Source organism: Notolepis coatsorum (genome assembly GCF_963971535.1).
Source record: "Notolepis coatsorum genome assembly, chromosome: 5".
Classification (NCBI taxonomy): Eukaryota; Metazoa; Chordata; class Actinopteri; order Aulopiformes; family Paralepididae; genus Notolepis; species Notolepis coatsorum.
The window spans coordinates 82,175,792-82,198,463 of NC_140169.1; the positions used below are offsets into that span (position 1 = coordinate 82,175,792).

The 22,672-nt window shown below is 41.8% G+C and overlaps 1 protein-coding gene across 3 annotated transcripts in view; it reads left to right on the forward strand.

Annotated features, from left to right (window-relative positions):
• chrna2b (cholinergic receptor, nicotinic, alpha 2b (neuronal)) overlaps positions 1 to 22,430 on the forward strand; it is a 65,727-nt gene extending 43,297 nt beyond the window's left edge. For all 3 annotated transcript variants that reach the window (XM_084315118.1, XM_084315116.1, XM_084315117.1), the window contains exons 3-6: positions 10,973 to 11,017; positions 13,101 to 13,210; positions 19,757 to 20,915; positions 21,929 to 22,430. In XM_084315118.1, the coding sequence (XP_084171244.1) occupies positions 10,988 to 11,017; positions 13,101 to 13,210; positions 19,757 to 20,915; positions 21,929 to 22,054 (1,425 nt within the window). In that variant the 5' untranslated portion in view covers positions 10,973 to 10,987 and the 3' untranslated portion in view covers positions 22,055 to 22,430. The remainder of the gene's footprint in view (positions 1 to 10,972; positions 11,018 to 13,100; positions 13,211 to 19,756; positions 20,916 to 21,928) is intronic.
• Positions 22,431 to 22,672: the final 242 nt, after the last annotated feature.

A 22,672-nucleotide genomic window follows, 5' to 3' on the forward strand; every position in this document is an offset into this window, starting at 1 on the left:
GAATGCACACACCCACAAAAGCATGCAAACGCAAGATCCAAGAAAGAGAAAGATGAGTATCTTTCTGTGTGTTTTAGTCATATGTTCGGCAGATTGACGTGCAGAATTTAAACCCTACTAGTTAATTTAATGAGTTTTGGTCTGTGAGACAAAGTCAAAAACAACAGTCTGGGCTCGTGACAGTGTTTTTAAATACCTAAGCCAAATATCTTTGCTAAACCAATATTAGACAGTGTGCGCGGCCCAGTCAGGCCTGGTCATCGGGCCTCAGATTACGGCGTCAGGCTATGTGCATGAAATGAGCCTTGAAACTAAAAAGATTAGTGTGACAAACTGCAGTTTTTACAATACTCGTTTTGAGACTATTATTATACTTGAATCTCAGAATTTGCATACTTTATTTAATTGTCACGCGAAAACGCATAATAACAAGCTGCAATAGTAATGCAAATAGTAAAAAAAAAAAAAAAAAAGAGAGAACAAGTGATAATAATAATAATAATAATAATAATAATAATAATAATAATAATAATAATAATAATAATAATAATAATAATAATAATAATAATAATAATAATAATAATAATAATAATTATTATTATTATTATTATAATAATAATAATAATAATAATAATAATAATAATAATAATAATAATAATAACTAGACAATTCCGCGCGGGGGAAATTGTGAAAGTGTGGGTGACGCCTGTGCACCGCCGGCCAACAGGGGAGAGGGTCTCTCGCGAGTCTCTATGACAAACGGTTCAAAGGATACAAAAAGGGGGCGCGGCTTAAGGATCGGGGGAGTGGTCAACATAGACCAATCAAAGAGGATATCCCTACTGAGTGCAATGACACAACCCGCAACACTATTACACTATTACACAATATTACACTATTACACACTATTACACACTATTACACTATTACACTATTACACACTATTACACTATTACACTATTACACACTATTACACTATTACACTATTACACGCTATTACACTATTACACTATTACACTATTACACACTATTACACTATTACACACTATTACACTATTACACACTATTACACACTATTACACTATTACACTATTACACTATTACACGCTATTACACTATTACACTATTACACTATTACACACTATTACACACTATTACACTATTACACTATTACACACTATTACACTATTACACTATTACACACTATTACACTATTACACTATTACACGCTATTACACTATTACACTATTACACTATTACACACTATTACACTATTACACACTATTACACTATTACACTATTACACACTATTACACTATTACACGCTATTACACTATTACACTATTACACTATTACACACTATTACACACTATTACACTATTGCACTATTACACACTATTACACTATTACACACTATTACACTATTACACTATTACACACTATTACACTATTACACTATTACGCTATTACACTATTACACACTATTACACTATTACACTATTACACTATTACACACTATTACACTATTACACTATTACACACTATTACACACTATTACACTATTACACACTATTACACTATTACACACTATTACACTATTACACACTATTACACTATTACACTATTACACTATTACACACTATTACACTATTACACTATTACACTATTACACTATTACACTATTACACACTATTACACTATTACACTATTACACACTATTACACTATTACACACTATTACACTATTACACACTATTACACTATTACACTATTACACTATTACACGCTATTACACTATTACACTATTACACTATTACACACTATTACACACTATTACACTATTACACACTATTACACTATTACACTATTACACACTATTACACTATTACACTATTACACGCTATTACACTATTACACTATTACACTATTACACACTATTACACTATTACACACTATTACACTATTACACTATTACACACTATTACACTATTACACACTATTACACTATTACACACTATTACACTATTACACTATTACACTATTACACGCTATTACACTATTACACTATTACACTATTACACACTATTACACACTATTACACTATTACACTATTACACACTATTACACTATTACACACTATTACACTATTACACTATTACACACTATTACACTATTACACTATTACGCTATTACACTATTACACACTATTACACTATTACACTATTACACACTATTACACTATTACACTATTACACACTATTACACTATTACACTATTACACACTATTACACACTATTACACTATTACACACTATTACACTATTACACACTATTACACTATTACACACTATTACACTATTACACTATTACACACTATTACACTATTACACTATTACACACTATTACACTATTACACTATTACACTATTACACACTATTACACTATTACACACTATTACACTATTACACTATTACACACTATTACACACTATTACACTATTACACTATTACACACTATTACACTATTACACACTATTACACACTATTACACTATTACACACTATTACACTATTACACTATTACACAATATTACACTATTACACACTATTACACTATTACACACTATTACACTATTACACACTATTACACTATTACACACTATTACACTATTACACACTATTACACTATTACACTATTACACACTATTACACTATTACACACTATTACACTATTACACACTATTACACTATTACACACTATTACACACTATTACACTATTACACACTATTACACACTATTACACTATTACACACTATTACACTATTACACTATTACACAATATTACACTATTACACACTATTACACTATTACACTATTACACTATTACACACTATTACACTATTACACTATTACACACTATTACACTATTACACACTATTACACTATTACACACTATTACACACTATTACACACTATTACACTATTACACACTATTACACTATTACACACTATTATACACTATTACACTATTACACACTATTACACTATTACACTATTACACACTATTACACTATTACACTATTACACAATATTACACTATTACACACTATTACACTATTACACACTATTACACTATTACACACTATTATACTATTACACTATTACACACTATTACACTATTACACTATTACACACTATTACACTATTACACTATTACACACTATTACACTATTACACACTATTACACTATTACACTATTACACACTATTACACTATTAAACCGAGTACAATGGCACAATCCGCAAGTCTCTACGACAAACGGTTCAAGAGATACACTGAGGGGGTGTGGCCTAAGGGGGCGTGGTCTAAGGATCGGGGGAGTGGTCAACATCGACCAATGAAAGGTGGTCAAGATCGACCAATGGCACAATCCGCAAGTCTCTACGACAAACGGTTCAAGAGATACACTGAGGGGGTGTGGCCTAAGGGGGCGTGGTCTAAGGATCGGGGGAGTGGTCAACATCGACCAATGAAAGGGGGTCAACATGGACCAATGAAAAATGAAAGAGGATATCCCTACTGAGTACAATGACACAACCCACAAGACAGAGGGCGCTGTCAGCAATTCAGTAGTGCAACACAGTGATGGCCAATGATGGGTTAAGTGGATGATGTCATTGGCAGCTCAGCCACGAGCCACACAGCTGAACCAATCATGAGTGAGCCATGAGCCACACAGGTGAAGCAATCACTATGACTTGCATATTTTCTATCCAATGCATTTCTATGGAGGCAGATGCATGACTGCATTGTCACATTGATTAAAAGAAAACTATAAGAGATGAAGCGTTGTGACGCGCACATGAGCACTACAACGAGTAGGCGAAGGGTTGTGCGCGATATTGTGACATTCGTGCGATATTGTGGCACTCCTTCGGCGATCGGAACAGAAGGCTAAAAAATAGTGTGAAAAATGTGATTTCTAGAGTGCGATTGCATGGCGGTCAATGGGGAGGAGAACCTTCAAACAAATGGTCGTCAGTTGAGATAGAAATGTCCAATTCCATTTATTTTTCTTTTGTGAGCGGGTTGACAGCCGTGTCATCGTTTTGATGTGTTTGTTTTATTTCTACGTCCAAAATTGAGATCACACTCGCAATTCACCCAAGGTAGGGGGAAAAAGATTATTTCAGCTGCTACACTCTAAAATGCAATGCATTCCCAATGGGACCGATATTTTACCGTTTAAAGTCGATTCGTAGCCAGACGGTGCGGTGAAACTTTACGAGTTCGGAGACCGGTGTTGCCATAGGCAAGCCGCTCGTTTTGATACCTTTCACGTGTATGGGGCGCGAACGCTTACGTGTTGCAAAGTGTTTGCAAAATCGGTGGAATAAATAAATAATAAAAAGAGTATGGATATGTATAGTGTGGGTGGCAACCTGGCTTCGCCAGGTCACCCACACTAATAAACAAAGCCTGCTAATTAACCTATTATTAGGACAGTGTTGACAAATAGAACGAAACCATTCAGCTGCACTGCATGTGCATATCGATCAAACGGCAAACGCAACCAAGTTGGCTGTTGACAGTTATTTAGTGATAGTTTCTCCTCCAATATTAGTAGTAGGCATAGCCTATAGTATAGGTGAGAAAAGAAAATTAAATAGAGAAGAAACAGTTCAAGTTCATAGAACAGTCACTTAGCTGATCCGTCGTTTGTCCGCTGCAAGACTGGCCTAGTCTTCAACAGTTGCTGGGACGCTTTTATTCGCTTTTGGAAGGAGATTGTTCTCTTTGAGAAATACATCAGCGTCCTCCTTTGAGTGACACATTGTTTGTTTCCCTTTGAAGTCAATCTGTAACGACGAGGGCCAGCGCATTCTGTAGACAATGTTATTGTCTTGTAGGGCGATTTTGGCCTCAAGAAACATCTCTTTCCTCTTTTTTTGAATAGACGCTGGAATGTCTTGGAATATTTGGATTTTCGCGTTTTCAAATGTGAGAGAACGCTTCTCTCTGGCCAGCTGTTGGATCTTGTTTTTCTCCTGGAGACGAAGAAAGCGAACCCAAACATTGCGAGGTGGACGGCCTGCGGCTGGACGCGTGTTTGGGGCCCGGTGCGCTGCTTGTAGTTCGATGCGCCTCGGGAGCGGAGCGTCGGAGCCGAACAGATTCGAAAAGAAAGTCTCAAAAAAGGCGATTGGATCGGGACCTTCTCTCCCCTCGGGAAGACCGTGGATTTTGAGGTTAAACATTCTACTGCGGTTTTCCAGGTCAGTGTTTTTCTCCGTCAGATATAGGACTTCTTTTTCGAGTTTCTGAAGCCGGTTGACAGAGTGTTGGTTGTGGTCCTCGACGTCACTGACCCGCTGTTCAATTGTCTCGACTCTTGTTGTCAAACCTGTCAGCTTACCATCCATGGCTGTCAAGGCAGATTGAATTTTATCCACTTGGTAGGCAATTCTGTTTGAGACATCAGTCCCGTCTTTGATTGCCTTCATTAAATCACCTAGATTTAATGCCGCTGAGTCTGTCATGACTATTGGCGGCGTGTGACGTATCCGTCGTCTTGGCTGGATATCTGCAAGCGTGTCGGGAGGGCCTTGGCTTCGTAGACCTTTACTCATTTAATAAATTACATTTATATTAAATCTGACAATAAACGAAATGTCCAAGCAGGCAGGGCGGTTTCAGTCTAACAGTGACATTAGTCAACTATTTAGACAAGCATTTAAGTTAGTATAATAAGATTACCCTCTAGCACAGCATTCTGGGTCAGAACGCCATTTAATTATGTTATTAATCATCAGCATTATAAAACTTAATATAAATCCTACCAGCCTATATTGATATAAAACAGCATATTTTAACTTGTCTGCAATTTATATCAGTGATGTTTTCTCCCTCCCATTTATGATGAGGCATAAAACCAATCCTTATACAACGGCATGCAAATTTCTCGATTCTGATTGGCTGAAACAGTCAAGTTACACGTGGGTATTTGTAATAACCCCACGCTCTTGGTCCCAGGACCCGCCCACAACCGAATTACTATCAATCCGCCATGCGAGTTTTTAGAAGTGAAAGCAAGATGGCGGACAGTAAACGTTACGAAAGGATTATGTTGATAGGGTCATAAAGACTAAATTAAAAACGATTCTGTCACGGCGAATGTGTTAGTTTCTTAAACAATGTTGGATGATGTAATTGATGGGTCATGAGTCATTGTGGAACAAAATAAAAATCATGCGAATTGATTGATTGATTAATTGCAAAAAGAAAAAAAAAGAAAAAATTTACCTACTTTCTACAGAAGCAGCTGGGAGGTGCGCTGTTTTAAGTGAGCGTGGATTATTGAATTGATTTATTGATTGATTGCCAATTTTATTACTGTCCGCCTTGTTTCCAACTGATTAAGTTTAGGCACTCTTTCGAAGTCGCTCTCTTTCGAAGTTGGTTAGAGTTAGAGTTTGTAAGGTTAGAGTTTGTCTTTAGAGCAGGGCGATAGACCACCAGCCCTGATTCCAAACTCTAACCTTAACCAACTTCGAAATAGAGCGACTTCAAAAGAGTGCCTAAACTTCAATCAATCAATCGATCAATCAATCAATCAATTCAATAATCCACGCTCACTTGAAACAGCGCACCTCCCAGCTGCTTCTATAGAAAGTAGGTTTTAAAAATAAAAATAAATCCCCTCTTATAGGGCAAAGAAAACTCCCCCCCCCCCCCCCTATATAGGGCAAAGAACACTTTTTTTTATTTGTTTTACCTACTTTCTATAGAAGCATCTAAGAATGAAGTTCTATAGAAAGTAGGTTCAAAACAAAAGAAAAGTTGTATGTGTTAGTTTGTTGGATGTCTAGTTGAAAGACAGTTGGATGTGTTAGTTTGTTGGATGTAGTTTGTTGGATGTCTAGTTGAAAGACAGTTGGATGTGTTAGTTTGTTGGATGTCTTACTGAGAACAGTTGGATGCCCTTCCGAGCTGCTTCCACATGGAGGCAACTTCTCTTTTTTTTTGGGAACTACTTTTTCTGCGGATGGTTTTTTCAATAAATCTTCAATTAATGTGTGTTTATTGTATAGCAATAAGGTTGGATGAATGCGGCAGTTGTATAAAAGCCATTACACCACGTGCAGTCGTGGGTTGTGAGAATTAGACCATGCCTAGGGGGGTCTAACGACCACCCCTAGGCATGTAGGCATGGTCTAATTCTCACAACCCACTCCTGCACGTGATGTAATGCTTTAATAAGGTGTGTATTTTTTGGGGGTAAAGGATTGACGGGACACTGGAATATTACTCCATGTCTGGAAGTCTTTTCAACATAATAGGCTATAGACCACTGCACTTCCGCGTTACATTGAGCTCATGGAGGAGAGAGCGGGGGGAGAAAATGAATGAATGTGGATGAGAGCCTTGACATTAAGTGGTTGTAGCTACGGATATGGGGGTGCTGGAGACATGATCCAATAGACTGTTATACGCCTGAGTCTCCTGAACATGGATTGACCAGTCCAAAGTCGATCGGGACTTTCTCGGCCGAGCAATAGTCACTTTTACGCTACTCCCGAAATACGCATGTGCAGATTGCCCACGGAATCTCTGGATTTCTAGGTTTATCAATCTGCAGAGTTCAAGTCAAGTCAAGAGTTTTATTTGTCATGGCATACAACTTGGCATACAGTGAAATGCGGGTGGTCATGCCCGCAGCGATTGTGCAATAATACAAGTTCCGGAGTAGATGCGGAAAATGTACTATAGCCTCGGCCGAGAAAGTGCTGATCGACTTGAGATTGGTCTCTCCAAGTCTATTCATTGGATCATGTCTCCCGCACCCCACAGCCGTACCTACAACCACTTAACTCATTCAGCGCCAATCACGGAAAAAGTCGGGTTAACTCGCCATGCGTTGAGCGCCAATCACGAGAAATCTCAGGGTTTAATCGTTATTTCTTTTATTAGCTATATCTATAAATTTTTCATCCATCCAGCCTGATGTTATCATTGGGAATGGGTCTGAGCTCGCAAAGGGCAAATACCGCCGCCTACGCCTTCCAGCCGGTATTGCACTCCACTTGAAACGATGTAGTTTGTTTTCTGGGCAGAGCTGCGCCGCGCAGGCGGGGTTTAAATACTCCGGCGAGGCAAGCACTTACAACGATACATCTATGAGCCCCCCTCCCCCCCCCCCCATTCATATGCAATGCCGGAGAACGTGGGACGGACCTCCGCAACCAGTACTTGGAATGGCGATCAGATAATTGGATTCTTTTTTTTGCATTACATCAGAGACAAGGTACGGACACTATATATCCAATCTTGCGTTGATCTGCAATTTCTTTCTCCCGCGATCGAAGCTGTCTGTGTGGACTATGTGTGTGCTGTTTACCGTTGGTGGCGGTGGGGGGAGGGGGAGCGCCCCGCTACAAGCCCCATTTCATGGGTGCATGAGGAAGGATAATAACAATAATCTAGCGTTGATTTCAGGAAGATTCGATAATCAGGTGAAAAATGACAACGTGATAACTGGATTTCACTAAAGGGCTATTTTCGTGTCTTTTCCTGGGATTACTAAGAATCACCCAAACTATACTCATATTCAAAACGGTATAAACGGAAATGTACGGTTGAAAAAACAATCTGTTTTTTGTATGTTGACCAGAAGCAACTCACTGACAATCGATGGTGTTATTAGATCCATAGCTATAATATATATTTTCTTTTTGTCAACTTTTTTCTCCTCCTTTTTCTGTGATTTTTTTCCCATCCCAATTTACCTCTTGTGCCAATTCTCCCTCCCCTGTCCTGATCGTTGCTCGCATATGCCCCCCACTGGCTGGTTGTAGGGAGGATAGAAGCCTTGCATCATGTGTCCCCTCCGATACATGTGGAGGCAGCCTGTCACATCTTTTCACCTGCCAGTGCAGACTCTCATTTGGCGAGGAGTAACGTGTAGGAGGCTCACACTGCCCCTGCCATTTTCCTGACTTTGCTGTGCAGGCGCCCCAACCGACCTGTAGGAGTCACTGTTCACAACGACCAGACTACCACCCTTCGACTTCCCACCCACTAACTCTGCCAATTGAGTTAGTATGATGGCCGGCCCAAGCCGGAGGCAACGCCGACAGCCGGATTCTTGCGTTGGTGACGAGCGCAATGTCCGCTGCGCCACCCAGCCGCCCATAGCTATAATATTTCATATATTTTAAGCACTCGCAAGTTTGGCAGTCTCCCCATTGACTTACAGCGATGGCGTTCTACCCAGAAGGTAAACCCCTGGCGCTGAATGAGTTAATGTCAAGGCTCTCATCCACATTCATTTATTTTCTCCTCCCGCTCGCTCTCCCATGATTTCTGAATCCCGGAAGTGTTGCAGTGGTCTATACCGCAATTAAAATACCTGCCTGCTTAACAACAATTTGGACAGGATATTGGATAACTTTCAGGAGAGTTGAACCAGGGCAGCACACAGAAGAAATGTGGCTGGAGCTTTAATGACAGGAGGGAAATGCTTTCCTGTCTATGTACAACAGCCTAATATAGCAGCGTAATCAAGTCATTATCTCAAGGAAGAACACAAGTTGCATTATTATTACCGTGCAGGTGAATGTAGCTGGTGTAGCATCACCTGAATAATTCCTTCCTGTAGCAGTGTATCTTTATAGCCTGGGGCTGCTGAAGGGGCAACGGTGAGCCCACAGAATCCTGATGCCCATAACATACACAACAAAGTACAATTTTACCTTGGAATTCTACCCGAATATATATTTAGTACTGTGGATAAAGTCAGCATGCACAATCTGAGAAAAAGGAGGAAGAAAGATACTTTCACCTTCTGTTTATAGAATAGAATTATACAGGAAAAGGTTCCCAGAGGATGTGATGCACAGTTCAAGTTTTCAAGTTTCTTTATTAGTTGTCATACAGAAGTACAGAATACTTTTATACAAAATGCTTCTTTCTGTTACGCTCCAGAGACTGTGCTAGACAAATAAAATAAAATAAGTATAGCAGTAAAAAATTTAAGTCACGTACGTAGACACAAGTGTTCAGTATGTACATATGTACAATGTTCAATTCAGAGTAGAAGTAACTGAGTTACCATACAATATACTAATATACAATATACTATATAGTGCAAAGCAGAAATGGGATGAGGTACAATTTAGGTACAATTTACAGTAAGGTGTAATGAGGTATGGGTTGTAGTGCAAATCCTTTACCAATAAATATAAAGTGTGTTTAGGTGTTCTAAAGTGTGTAAAGTGGGTGCTGCAGTGAGTTGTTTGTTTAAAGTGAGTGTGTGCATGTGGATGTGTGTGCTGTGAGTGCATTTGATGGTTGTTACATAGTGAACATTACATACTGTACTGTGTGTTTAAGGAAAGGTCACTGACGTCACTGATGGCAACATTGTTTAGATAGAATCCAGATTGTAGCTAGCGTTGCCTTCTTCACTCTGCAAGGTTTTTAATAACATAATACCGGTAGTTTCACATACAGCAGCAAAAAAACCTTAATTAAAACGATGTCCTTTGCGGCTTTGCCCTGTTGAAGCAGCAACTGCTGCAGAACGTTTCGCACCAGATATTAAAGTGAAAATGCTGTCTTGACCAACCTCCATGAAACCCTTATAAAAGCCCAAACCCTTATTAATCTTGGATTTCACACATCTCTCTCCATGTCTGTCTCTCTGTATATCTCTCTTTCTGACTCTCTACCTCCCTCTCTCCTGTCTCTCTCTGTATTACTGTCTTTCTGATTCTCTACTTCTCTCTCTCTCTCTCTCCGTCTCTCTCGCTCTCTCTCCGTCTCTCTCTCTCCGTCTCTGTACATCTGTCTTTCTATCTCTCTCACCCTGTCTCTGTCTGTCTTTCTCTGTCTGTCTCTATTTCTCTCTATCTCTCTCTCCTTTTCCCCCCCTCTCTTTCTCTCCCTCTGTCCTCCCCATCTCTCTCTTTCTCAGGATGAGAAGAACCAAATGATGACAACTAATGTGTGGCTCAAACAGGTGAGTATCTAAAGTGGTGACCATGACAACGTCTGGTGTTTAACACGTGACTATCTACAGCAGAATCAGAATCAGAATCAGAATCAGAAAGGTCTTTATTTGCCAAGGAGTTTTCACATACAAGGAATTTGCTTTGGTCGTTTTCGGTGCGACATTAACAGACAGATAATACAATAAAGAGGTGGAGTAAGATAAAATGAAATATGAACTAAGTTGAGCACAATAGAATATAATATAATTATGAAATAAAATAAAATATAGGCCAGGGCTGTACAACTGTAAATAAAGAGGTCAAATAATATTAAATGGGATATAAACTAAATTAAATATAGCACAATATAATATAGTACAATAAAGATAAAATAGGAATAGGCCAGGGCTGTGCAATTGGGCAGTTATATGCAAAGAGTATGAGTCAGTGAAGTATGAACAGGTAAAGCAGTGATTGTTGTGAATGCACTGGTTACTTGACACATCTAAGCCAGATGTTGGGCTTTTTATTTATTCAATGAGGCATGGACTGACGGGGAGATATGTGGTCTCTGCAGGGTCGGCTATATAGCAACATTTTGTTGACATTTTATTGTTCAGTCTTTATTTAAGCCTCAGAAACGGTTGGAGAAATGTTTAAAGGAACACACCAACATTATGGGAAATGTGCTCAAAGTCTTCTCCAGAGTCAGACAAGAAGACAGATGCCTAAACACCTCGCCTGAGTTTTAAGCTAGGCTAGCTGATCCGTATCCGCTTCCATTCATTTGTGCTAAGATAGGCTAGCTTGCAGCCGGATAGCTTTATACTGAACGCACAGAGAGGAAATTAATATCTATCTTCTTGTCTGACTCTGGAGAAGATGGCAAGCCCATTTATCATAATGTTGGATTGTTCCTTTAAGCTAGAAATATTGTTTAAGCTACATCTGAAGCATTATTGTATGTGAAATGGAATGTCTCATATGACATACAGGGCAATTTACAAAAGACAATTTTATTTAGTAAATGTAGTGATAAATGTGGAGGAGGATACCCATCTATTTCACTATGATTACAGTAACAACATCACCAATATATTACAACATATCCTACTATACTAACGAAACTAATAGTATCATTTTATTTTATTTCTTTAGAAAGACCCTAATCGAATTAACTTGCCTAAATCTGACTTGCTATAATATGCCCAAGTCCTTTTTCCTTTTTAAAGTATATTGTTAGTATATTTTCCACTTTGTGTTAAAAGTATGTTTTACCCATATATACATGCATACTTGCAATTGTAAATTTAAGAACATCTTAAAGGGATAGTTCATATTTTTGGACATTAAGTTGTATGGAATACAAAGTACACTTTCAGAAAATATACTTAAAGGAACATGCCAACCTTTTTGGGAATTAGCTTATTTACCATCTACCCTGGAGTTAGACAAGCAGATACATACAATTTTCTTCTCTGTGATTGATTGATTGAATAGTTTATTGATTTAAATGGATAACACATATACAATTGAACAGGTATACATATCAGCCCACCATTTACGGTGCATGCATTAGGCTTAGGGAACAGCCATCCGTTAGCCTAGCTTCGCGTCATTCACTGGAAGTAGGTGTGCCAGTGTAGCCTAGTTCCCAACAGTCACAAAATACACTCCAAATACATCTCCAAAAACGTTCCTGTAAACATGCTGTGACCTGTGTATTTACCATGTGAAAAAAAAATATATATATATATTATACATTTTCGTTTTCTAAGCAGATATATACTCTGAACTATTTTCTGCCGAACCACTGCTGCCTGAGTGCATATAATAAGCTAATAAGCAAATTTTCCAAAAAGTTGGCGTGTTCAACCCTTTCACTGCCACACGACAGAAGGTTAACCCTTTACTATCACACAACCGACGGCGATGCTCCATCATTAGCATCATTAGCATCCACCGTCGGTTGTGTGATAGTAAAGGGCTAACCTTCTGTATTGTCACAGTGAAAGGGTTGAGTATGTTTTTTTCTATCTTGTTTTTTATTTACTCGGGTGCCCTCCACTGCACTCTTGTGGCGCTGCGTTGTATTGCACTGTTTACCCTCAGGAGTGGAATGATTACAAGCTCCGCTGGAGGCCGTCGGACTACGACAACGTGACCTCCATTAGAGTGCCGTCGGAGCTCATATGGGTCCCCGACATCGTCCTCTACAACAAGTGAGTGACTAGACAACGAGGAGTAACACTGTGCCGCTTAACCCTTTCACTGCCACACTACAGAAGGTTAACCCTTTCACTACCACACTATACAGACGGTTAACCGTCTGTATAGTGTGGTAGTGAAAGGGTTAACCTTCTGTAGTGTGGTTGTGAAAGGGTTAACCCTTTGTCCTGTGTGTGGCAGTGCAAGGGTTAACCTTCTGTATTGCCGCAGTGAATGGGTTAACCCTTTGGTAGTGTGTGGCGGTGAAAGGGTTAAAGCCCCCCGATCCGTCATTTTGTTTTTGTGACCATATCAATGTGGGGTATATTCACGTTACATTCTTGAAGAGCTTGATCTGTAGATGGAGTGTAATGCTTTTTCACTGCGTCACAAAACAGAATATATATATATAGAATATATAGTGTTTACTCCAATACACATATCACATGCATGAACGAAACCTTTTTCAGCCAGAAAATACAATAAATACAAAGAAAATAATAATATTGACCCATTGTCTAGTGTTAGTCCTTGTAATCAAGAATGTACTCATTCAATCAAGTACAGAATAAAAACATGTCTCCATTGGTATGTTATACTTTTGGTGGTGGGGGTACCTACCCAGTTGTTTATGTTTGGATTGCTGATTGGACATTTAAAACAGTAACACACCTCATACTGAAGTTAGCGCTTGACTGAACGGATTGTGATGTGAGGATGGTGCCATCTAGTGGACGTTACCGTCTCTCTCTCTGCCGTTCTCCTGCTTCTGAGATGATGACTTCTAAAGATATTTTAGTTAATGCCTTAATAAATCAACTGAAACACGTTCTTCCATCATCACACACACGGTCACAGCTCCTGCCTCGTAAAGTGAACTATGTGCCCGATTACAGGCTGTTAATGAAAATCCCAACACTGTCACCTGGAAAACGTATCGATGTTTACTGGAAAAATTCACAACGTCTAATAAACTCCCCTCCTGGGATTCTGAAGTTTGACGATGCCGTTTCACTTGACCAGGCCCATGTAATCACAATCTGTGGCTGAAATTAAAAAGGTAAAACGCGTGATATATTTAACAATAACAAGGACTTTATGATTATGTATTCGGCTATTTTTCACCGCCTTCAATGGGGAGATACACATTAGCATCTTGTGTGAAAAGGAGATTATTATTCCTTGGAAATCATAACTCTTCTTCTTTGCAGGGATTATGTTACTTTCTTCCTCTTGTAGCAGGGTGGATTATCCCTGCTTCGTGGGAACGGTTGCTGGCAGTCACAAGGTAGCTGGACACAGTAGAGCTCCGTCTGACTGCACCCTCGTCTTTGGGCCTGGAGCGTCAACCTGGGACCCGGTAGTGGGAGTGAATGGGGCCCGGGATTTACCAACCTGGTTTGGTGCTCTGGTCCTCCTCGCCTCTCTGGAGCGGTCAGCAGTACTCCCCAACTCGCTCTCACTTCCCTGATTACCTCCTTGGGCCCTCCCACACCTAGTGACTGATATACCTAAATAGATTCGTCCCTCCCGCAAGCAGTACCATCCCTTGATGACCACTAGAAACCTTACAATGAAAAGGGGAGAGTGGGGTAGGAAGGGTTTGATTATGTTAATGTTACCCACACCAAAAGAGTTGTTAAACGGCTCATGGATAGACACGCACACAGAACTCCCATCTAATTCTTTAATGTTAATTCTACTGGTCAGTTACAATGATTTAATAATAGTGACCAAATGGACTGAAGTCCCACTATAGTTCCGTTTGTAACTCCATACCTCATAAACACATATATTATACACCCACCTCTGGGTTAATATCAGGGATAATATACTTCAATGTGTTTGACTCATCGCCCACGTCTGGGTCTTCACCCTGTATAATACCTCTGACAGGCTTTAATTATACGGCAAGAATAATACCTCTCTAGGCTTTATTTATAATACACCAGGGCCCTCATGTATCAACCTGACGTACGCACAGATATGTGCTTAAGCCGTGCGTACGACCATTCCTAAGCAAAGTGTGTGATTTATCTATTTGAACTTGTGCTTGACTTTGTGCGTATATTTAAGCACAGGTCGGACCATGCGTAGTTGGCGCCCGGTGGTAGAATATTTTTACAACGCGGAAATAAGCACTGACTGCGCTCCGCGTAACTCAACTCGTTATTATTTTGCGCATATATTGCAGAAATACGGGAACGTTTTGATTATATTTAAAAGGCTTTGCCATTGTTAAACGTAATAAGTGGAACCCCGAAGCTGTAAGCAGAATACAAGTCATATGAACACCCACGATATAAACGCATTGCAACGAGAACAGACAGAGGTTATTTGTTGAGTGTATGTGTATACAAAACCCTTGCAATAAATGTGTCTTAAATTAATGAAAAGCATACATGCTCTGGACACAGAGCATATATCGTGTGGGTGATATCATGACTTGTATTCTGTGTCAAAGCCTAAATCAAAACGTCCCCGTATTTCTGCAATCTATGCGCAAAATAATAACGAGTTGAGTTCTAACAAAGAACGTATTACATGCTGGTAGGCTGATAGAGTAAACTATGATATGAATATGAATATGATATGATATAAAGGTATACTGGTCCGTCCGCGAGGATATCGAGGACTCGAGTTGGGGGACCCTGATGTAAACAAGACAAAAGTATTTCTCTGGTCTGCATCCCCTTAACAATTGTGTGTATTGAGCCGTACTGTATTGTACCCATTCTGCAATCTGTTAAATAAAGTTTTCATTCATTCAGCCATTAACTGGCGTGTTCAACTTCTGTATGACCCGTAATTCATTATAGTTCATTGTAAAATAGCGACAGTAGTGTAATTATAACGGGCTCATGCGGGAACAAGAGGTTGGCTTGCTTGTTTGGCACGGGGGGCAGAAGCAGAACACCCACCTCCAAACGCCATTAAATATTGTTTCAAATAAAAAGCTACATACTATTATTTTGTGTCATGTTTCCAAATAAGATTGGCCACAACGGAATGCTTTCTACTTCAATTTGTTGATTAGAATAGATTACCTCGCTCCGTTGAAACTTCACTGAGCTCAGCACACAGACATGATAATAATAATAACAACAACAACAACAATAATAATAATAATAATAATAATAATAATAATAATAATAATAGCTTCATTTTACATAGCGCCTTTCAAGAGACCCATGCAAGGTCGCTTTACATAGATGGGGGGGGGGGGGAATAAGGTCGCTTTACATAGATGGGGGGGGGGGGGAATAACAAAGTAATAAAGATAGTGGACAGACTATGTAAATATGATGATGGGATTCAAGTTCGCGTTTTTATTGATCATAGGCATGCTGTCATAATCAAACATTCTAGAACATTTGTCGTCACAGATCATGTCATAATAGAACATAGGCTACATGACATGGTCCATCGTGATATTGTGTAGACTGTTATTACTGTACCACCCATTGTGACAACAGCCTTGTGAGCTCCCGCACACAAACATGATGGAATTCAGTTTGTATTGATCACATAGGCAGGCTACATCATACATGGCAGTGAGATTCATTGTTCTTGTATATGCTCTCGTATTATTGTTTATATAGGCTACCCAATACTGACATCAAAATAGATTGTATGCCTCTAGAAATCATATGCAGCAGGTAGAAAATTGACGGAAAATCCGTCGCGATTTGGAATAAAATTGAGGAGAACTTTAATCCCTGGGTATTAATCAAACAAAACGGAAAAAGGCAGTCATATTCCAGCACGGTCTTTATTAGTGTTTGCGCTGCCCAGGCAGCAATGGTTAATAGATATCATATCCGACATCACCGTACATGTACACGTCTGTCAGCCTGTCTCATAACACGCTTCCCTCGGTTTAGTCCATTTTTCCACATTTCATGGGGGTGTTCCATTACCGTATATGGTTAATCGGGGCGGTTTTGGTATGCAAATACGTGAAAGTGTGCACGAGCCTCGGTGTAGGACCAAGGTGATATTTATCATGACAGGTGTGCGTAGGACCTGTGTACGCACGTGTGATAAATCCCGTTTTTTTTGTGCGTGCACACATTCTAAATTCTGTGCTTACGTGTGGAAATAGAACATTTTCTGAGGAAACTTGATAAATGAGGGCCCTGGTCTGTAACCTCCCCACAGGGAAAGGGTTAATTAGATGGGAAAATATTATTAAACACAAACACGTTATCACACTCAAAGAAAATGAAAAGAAATCACAAGGTGGGCCCACAAATACCTAACCAAGTCCTATGCTAATGCCGGCATGTATTGTTAATGGGGTACCCCTGGAACTGTGGTTAGCAACGTTAGCTTCGCCCACAGGCTGCACCACACTGTGTACTGTGTAATAGATCCGGAGCATTGATGCTCAATTGTACTCAACCCAAAATGGCGGCCGCGCCGCACCACCACCGTCCGGGTGGCAAGATGGCGTCGAACGCTCTCGTCGCGGGTGCTAGCAGGCAGGGCTGGAGCAGGGGCAGTAGTGAGCTGAGAGCGTGTGCTGGGTGTTGGCGATCTCGGCCGGTCGGGACGATCTCCCGTGTTGGCCTGAAGTCAGCCGGTGCAGAACGGTTGTAAACAGCCGGTGCACAGTCGACGGCGCGCATATATAAACTCGCCCTCACTCACACTGAAGCTACACTCTGGGTCCCAAACAGCCCACCTGCTACACGATTATACTGTGGCGCAACGTGGTTGACTATACCACCGGTCTTCTTCAGCGCCTCGCGCTAGGGTTGCACTGGAGTCGATATAGCCGTTAGCCGCACGCTAATTATACCGTCACACTGCTACTGTAACCCGACAACTATGGACGTCAGTCCCGTGGCTCAGTCTCTCTTACTCACGCACTATCACGGATACTCCTATGATAACCCGTCGCTCGCTCCGGCGGGGCTCTCTGGGGGTTCTTTAACGGGGCTATTCCAAAGCACCTCCCGTTGCAGCTGCGACCGTTCACAGCAACATCCCAAACCGAAGAGGCTCGCCTTCCCTCTTCCGTCCCCATTTACTTGCTCCCCCGGCTCTCTGGTACGCTCTCTGCCTGCCACCGCCCCCTGCTGGTCGCCAACTAGCCACACAGGGAGAAGACTGATAGAGTATGGTCCAGTAACCCTGTTCATAATCCATATTCCAGCGATAGAAGAAAGAGAAGCTTGCGTCATTGTTCGTGAGAATATCAATGGAAACTAGTCAACATGTCTTTGTGCACAAAGGGGAGATAAAAGGCAAGTCAGCACATCTGAATAATAGGCATATTTTCAGGTTGCTACACTCTGGAAACAAACTCATTGAACTTTGTGTACGTGTGTGTAAGGGTGTGTATGTGTATGTGTATAGGGGAGGGCTAAAGAGGCCTGTAGGTGACAATACATTTTAAATTATGTGTATAATCTTCATCTGGGAGCTGGGCTTCATCATAATGTCCTGATGAAGATATTTTCTAAACTTTGGGCTTGAATAGATTATTCATCGAAGCTATGAGTGTAGTACAACTTCATCGTACTGTAGAGGTACAAGGATGTTTGTGTAGTTGTCTTTCTTCCAACATGGCTGCCCGTAAAACCATCGATAACCACTATTGAAAGGAAATGCCAACAGTTCTACTGTGCAGTCAGTGGTACAGGAGGTAAAACATTGAAAAAGTATCATCTTACTGTCTCACTGTGAATTCCAAAACACCAATTTGTAATGTATTTGTATGAATACAGTATTTTGTATTGTCTCTTCCAACATGGCGGGGGAATGCGCATTCCTCTATAGGCCGTGGTCAGCACTTCTCCACCATTGCTGTGCCCCCCCCCCCCCCCCTTTCCCTTTTCTGTAGATTACAAACAACCAACCGCTTCACATACCTAGTCCTCTTTGGCTTACCGGAACGTAGACCAAATGCGTCCACATTTTTATAGGATTCTAGCACATTTTCATAACAATAGCGAATATGACCGTTTTCATTGAGGTTTCTTACAAATTAACGATGCTTTATGTTGTCCTTTATATGCCGATTATCATTAAAATCTTAAATTGTACCATATGTCCCCCTTTAGACAACATATGTAACGCTACCAGCGCACTTTTGTTAAGATAATTAGTTTACCATTTGCGGTCGCTATACCCAGGTCGCAGTAATAGTTTACCACTGTTCAGATCACGGCGAAGAATAGACACATCCCAGTGACCTGTGACCTGTGATAAGGATCTTGGGAAATGTATTCATGTAGTTTTCAACATTTTCACCTTTTAATTTTAAACCAATGCTGCCATCTACTGACAACAGAAAGTGTTGTCTATCGTCACTTCCGTATACAGCGTCGCCCGAAACCCATTCTAGAGATTCCCACTTTTTACTGGGAATGGGGCGTGGCCGTATTTGGTCCCAGACAATAAGAGTGGCTGCAATTGGTCACTGTGACGCTAACTTTAGACTATACATTGTATGTATATCTGACGCAGCCATGTTTTCTAATGCCACCCCAATTCACGACAACTCTATCTACGAATCTACCTTCCTTTTTTCTTTTTTCACTTCTCCACAGTGCCGACGGCGAATTCGCCGTGACTCACATGACAAAAGCCCACCTGTTCCACACGGGCAAAGTGCGCTGGGTTCCCCCAGCCATCTACAAGAGCTCGTGCAGCATCGACGTCACCTTCTTCCCGTTCGACCAGCAGAACTGCAAGATGAAATTCGGCTCCTGGACCTACGACAAGGCCAAGATCGACCTGGAGAAGATCGAGAACACCGTGGACCTGAACAACTACTGGGAGAGCGGCGAGTGGGCCATCATCAACGCCGTGGGCACGTACAACACCAAGAAGTACGACTGCTGCCACGAGATCTACCCCGACATCACCTACTTCTTCATCATCCGCCGGCTGCCGCTCTTCTACACCATCAACCTCATCATCCCCTGCCTCCTCATCTCCTGCCTCACCGTCCTGGTCTTCTACCTGCCGTCCGACTGCGGCGAGAAGATCACCCTCTGCATCTCCGTGCTGCTCTCGCTCACCGTGTTCCTCCTGCTCATCACCGAGATCATCCCGTCCACGTCGCTCGTCATCCCGCTGATCGGCGAGTACCTCCTCTTCACCATGATCTTCGTCACCCTCTCCATCGTCATCACCGTCTTCGTGCTCAACGTGCACCACCGCTCGCCCGGCACGCACAAGATGCCCCGCTGGGTCCACTCGGTGTTCCTGGACATGATCCCACGCTGGCTCTTCATGCGGCGGCCGGCTCCGGACGTGCGGCGGCGCAGGCTGCTGCTGCTCCAGCAGGAGGCGGCGGTGAGGCGGCGGTGTGGGGGGCGGGCGGCTCACCGGCCCCCGGGCTCCTGCCTCAGCACCTCGGCCACCTGGCTGAGGGACGGGAGTGCGGCGGACGACGACTCCCGACAGTGCTACTACGGTGACCTGGAGCTGGGGACGCTGACGTCCTACTTCTCCTTCCGTCCTCCTTCGCCCAGGCCTCCCGGGTCCACTACTCCTCCCCCGCAACAGAAACAGCGCCCCCAGGAGGCGGCGGGCGGCGTGGCCAACAGACAGGCGGCGGGAGGGAGGGCCGCTCAGCGACCGACCAAGACCGACAGCACGGTGTCAGAGTCGTCGTTCATCCTGTCGCCCAGCGTCCTGCGCGCCCTGGAGGGAGTGCAGTACATCGCAGACCACCTGAGGGCCGAGGATGCCGACTTCAGCGTGAGTCTCAACCCATTCACCGCCACACCACCAAAGGGTTAACCCTTTCACTGCGACAACACAGACGGTTAACCCTTTCACTGCCACACAACAAAGGGTTAACCCTTTCACAACCACACTACATAATGTTAACCCTTTCCTGACACACTACAGACGGTTTAACCGTCTAGTGTGGTAGGGAAAGGTTAACCTTCTGTAGTGTGGTAGTGAAAGGTTAACCTTCTTTATTACATGGCGTTTTCACATTCGCCGAAATGCTTGCTTGTGATTGGTCAATAGCGCGCGTCAGAGGTCAGTTATCAGACAATAATGACCGCTGTGGGACAATAATGACCGCTGTGCGCAGCTGTTCGCAATCAAGCCCACTGACACACACTGTTTCAGTGCAATTAGACACTGCCGGTGTTCTGCTGCCGGGGAAGCTGCCGGCGATGACAGGGGGCGGAGCGACGAGCGGAGCCAGAACCAGTGTTGCGAGTCGATGTAAAATGAATTAGGTATATTGTTAGTAAGTTAGCCATGTAATAAGCGGGATAATGTATAGCTATACTCGATCATTGTCGCAAAATAATTGACCTTCACTGACGTTTAAAACACCTTGCCGAGGCGGCTCGGTATTTTAAACTCCGTATCGGTCAATTATTTTGCGACAATGACCTCGTAGCTATACATTATCCCTTACGTAGTGTGGTAGTGAAAGGGTTAATGAGATTACGCTTTCGATACAAGCAGAGTGGTGCGTGAATGTAACAGGGCCTGCCCTCGACGAAGGATTTTGTCGACTTATCTTTAAAGTTTCCTACATTAATGCCATTTTACAAATGCTGCCATGCTGAATGACCTCTTTAAATCTAGTTCCAATATATTTGCGAATCTTATTGTGATGCTAGAGATGTGCTTTGTGATGTGTGAAATAACTCATTCAGTACACCAATCAAATACATTTTCAGACCAAAAACTCAAAGTGCCTCTTCACGAGAACCTGAATGTTTTCATCTCTCTCTCCTATACAGGTGAAAGAAGACTGGAAATACGTCGCCATGGTGATTGACCGCATCTTCCTGTGGATGTTCATCATCGTGTGTCTGCTCGGCACCATCGGCCTCTTCCTACCGCCGTGGTTAGCCGGCATGATCTAAACCGGCCGAGGCCTCGAAAAGGAAAAAACACGATCTCCCTCGAATGTAAGATCTGAATGTAGTGATATCATGTAACTTACCACCAAAGTACTTTGAAAAATGTCCACGAGAGGAAATTTGAAGGAAGAGGCAGAACTATAAGAGACGGTGGGATTAGCAAAATATTGGAACGTGACGAAAAAATGAAAAGGCTGTGACCGGTAAACATATCAGCTCCTCACCTGACATACAGTACGATGCCTTTCATCGTGGGAAGTGTCTCTGGACTATATTGGATGGTGAGCGACGGTGGCATGCTGGGCGAGGGAAGATAACACTGGAATATATTACCTGGGGATCAGCACTGGAACACAGGGATCCTCTGAACTGTTTGCATGGTGGAAATACTTTTCTAATGAATAAAAATAATCTCTTCCTCCTCCCTGCCAATGCTGCTGCGATGAAGCACATTTTTTTTGAATGATAATACTGTGTAATAAACACCATAAAGAAACCCTTAAGAGAAGCCTGTTTGTGATACACGTTTGTTAAGAGGTGTGAAATCGCAGATTTCTCCCACTATGTAACACAAATCTAAGAAATTAGTTAAAAACCATGTTGACCAACATTAACCTTAAA